Source organism: Austrofundulus limnaeus, unplaced genomic scaffold, assembly GCF_001266775.1.
Source record: "Austrofundulus limnaeus strain Quisiro unplaced genomic scaffold, Austrofundulus_limnaeus-1.0 Scaffold89, whole genome shotgun sequence".
NCBI lineage: Eukaryota > Metazoa > Chordata > Actinopteri > Cyprinodontiformes > Rivulidae > Austrofundulus > Austrofundulus limnaeus.
This window is the reverse complement of record NW_013952491.1, coordinates 14,171-15,577: the sequence shown is the minus strand read 5'-3', so window position 1 is coordinate 15,577 and position 1,407 is coordinate 14,171. Positions and strand designations below refer to the sequence as shown.

At 56.0% G+C, this 1,407-nt stretch overlaps 1 protein-coding gene across 2 annotated transcripts in view; it reads left to right on the top strand.

Annotated features, from left to right (window-relative positions):
- LOC106520177 (flavin-containing monooxygenase FMO GS-OX5) overlaps positions 1–1,407 on the top strand; it is a 6,039-nt gene that overhangs the window by 1,057 nt on the left and 3,575 nt on the right. For both annotated transcript variants that reach the window (XM_014012142.1, XM_014012141.1), the window contains exons 2-5: positions 243–487; positions 564–702; positions 775–917; positions 987–1,039. In XM_014012142.1, coding sequence (XP_013867596.1) covers positions 243–487; positions 564–702; positions 775–917; positions 987–1,039 — 580 coding nt within the window. The remainder of the gene's footprint in view (positions 1–242; positions 488–563; positions 703–774; positions 918–986; positions 1,040–1,407) is intronic.

Below are 1,407 nucleotides of genomic sequence, written 5' to 3'. Positions count from 1 at the left end.
CATGTGGCCTGAGTGTGAGCTCCGTCCGGCCCAAAGAAACCAGTGAGGGAAACATTTAAAAATATAAAATATATAATAAAAATATGATGTGTGTAAAACAGTCAGGTGGTCTGAAGATGTTCATGAGACAAACCTTGTCTTTGGGTCAGAGGGGTCCGGGGGGTCTGGGTTTGCCCTCCTCTGTTTTCAGCAGGTGAACACTTCAGGTGTCCAGGATCTGACCCTCACCCTTTGACCTCCAGGTGAGTCCAGCGCCCCCCTCAGGTGGTGGTGGGAGCTGCAGGGTGCTGCAGCGGGTGGCGGTGGTCGGTGCCGGGGCGGCCGGACTCTGCGCGGCCCGACACATCCTGTCCCGACCCGGCAGCTTCGCCCCCCCGGTGGTGTTCGAGCTCAGCGACAACATCGGCGGCACCTGGTGCTACGACGAGAGAACCGGTCCGCTCCCCGACGGGCGCCCGGTGCTCAGCAGCATGTACAGAGACCTCAGGTGGGTTCACCTGTCYGGGTGGGCAGCGTGTTCGTGGTCTGAGGTGGTCTGAGTTTGGGGGCGTGTCTGGTTTCAGGACCAACCTGCCCAAAGAGGTGATGATGTTCCCTGACTTCCCCTTTGACCCCCAGCTGAGCAGCTTCCTCCCCCATCAGGAGGTCCAGCGGTACCTGGACAGGTACTGTGAGAACTTCCACATCCGGACCCACATCCGGGTGAGTCCGCCGACCCTCTCGGCCACGTTTGGTTTATAAACTCCTAACGGCTCATGGGGTCTCGCTCGTCAGTTCAACACCGAGGTGAGACAGGTGAGGCCCGTCGTCACGACAACAGAGGGCGAGGAGAGGACGGTCACCTGGGAGGTGACATCATCAGACTCGTCAGGTGGACAGGAGACGGAGACGTTTGACTCGGTGTTGGTCTGCTCGGGGTGAGACTCTCAGAGTCACAGTTACTGTTTTCAGCTGAAGACCTGGTGACTTCCTGTTCCCTCTTTCAGACACTACTCGGACCCTCACCTGCCCCACATACCTGGATTAGAAAGGTTCAAAGGTACGCTGAGTCAGCACTTCTGTCACAGTCAAGAACTTCCTGTTAGCTGTCATCTTTGTTTGTGTCAACAACAAAACATCCTGATAGAAACTCACAAGAACCAGGAAGATCTGCTCCAAGTCCAGTTCTGGATCAGTCCAGTTCTGGATCAGTCCAGCTCTGGATCAGTCCAGTTCTGGATCAGTCCAGCTCTGGATCAGTCCAGTTCTGGATCAGTCCAACTCTGGATCAGTCCAGTTCTGGATCAGTCCAACTCTGGATATGTCCAGGTCGGGATCAGTCCAGCTCTAGAGTCGTCTAGTTTTAGATCAGTCCAGCTCTGGATCGGTCCAGCTCTGGATCGGTCTAGATCTGGATCGGTCCAGCTC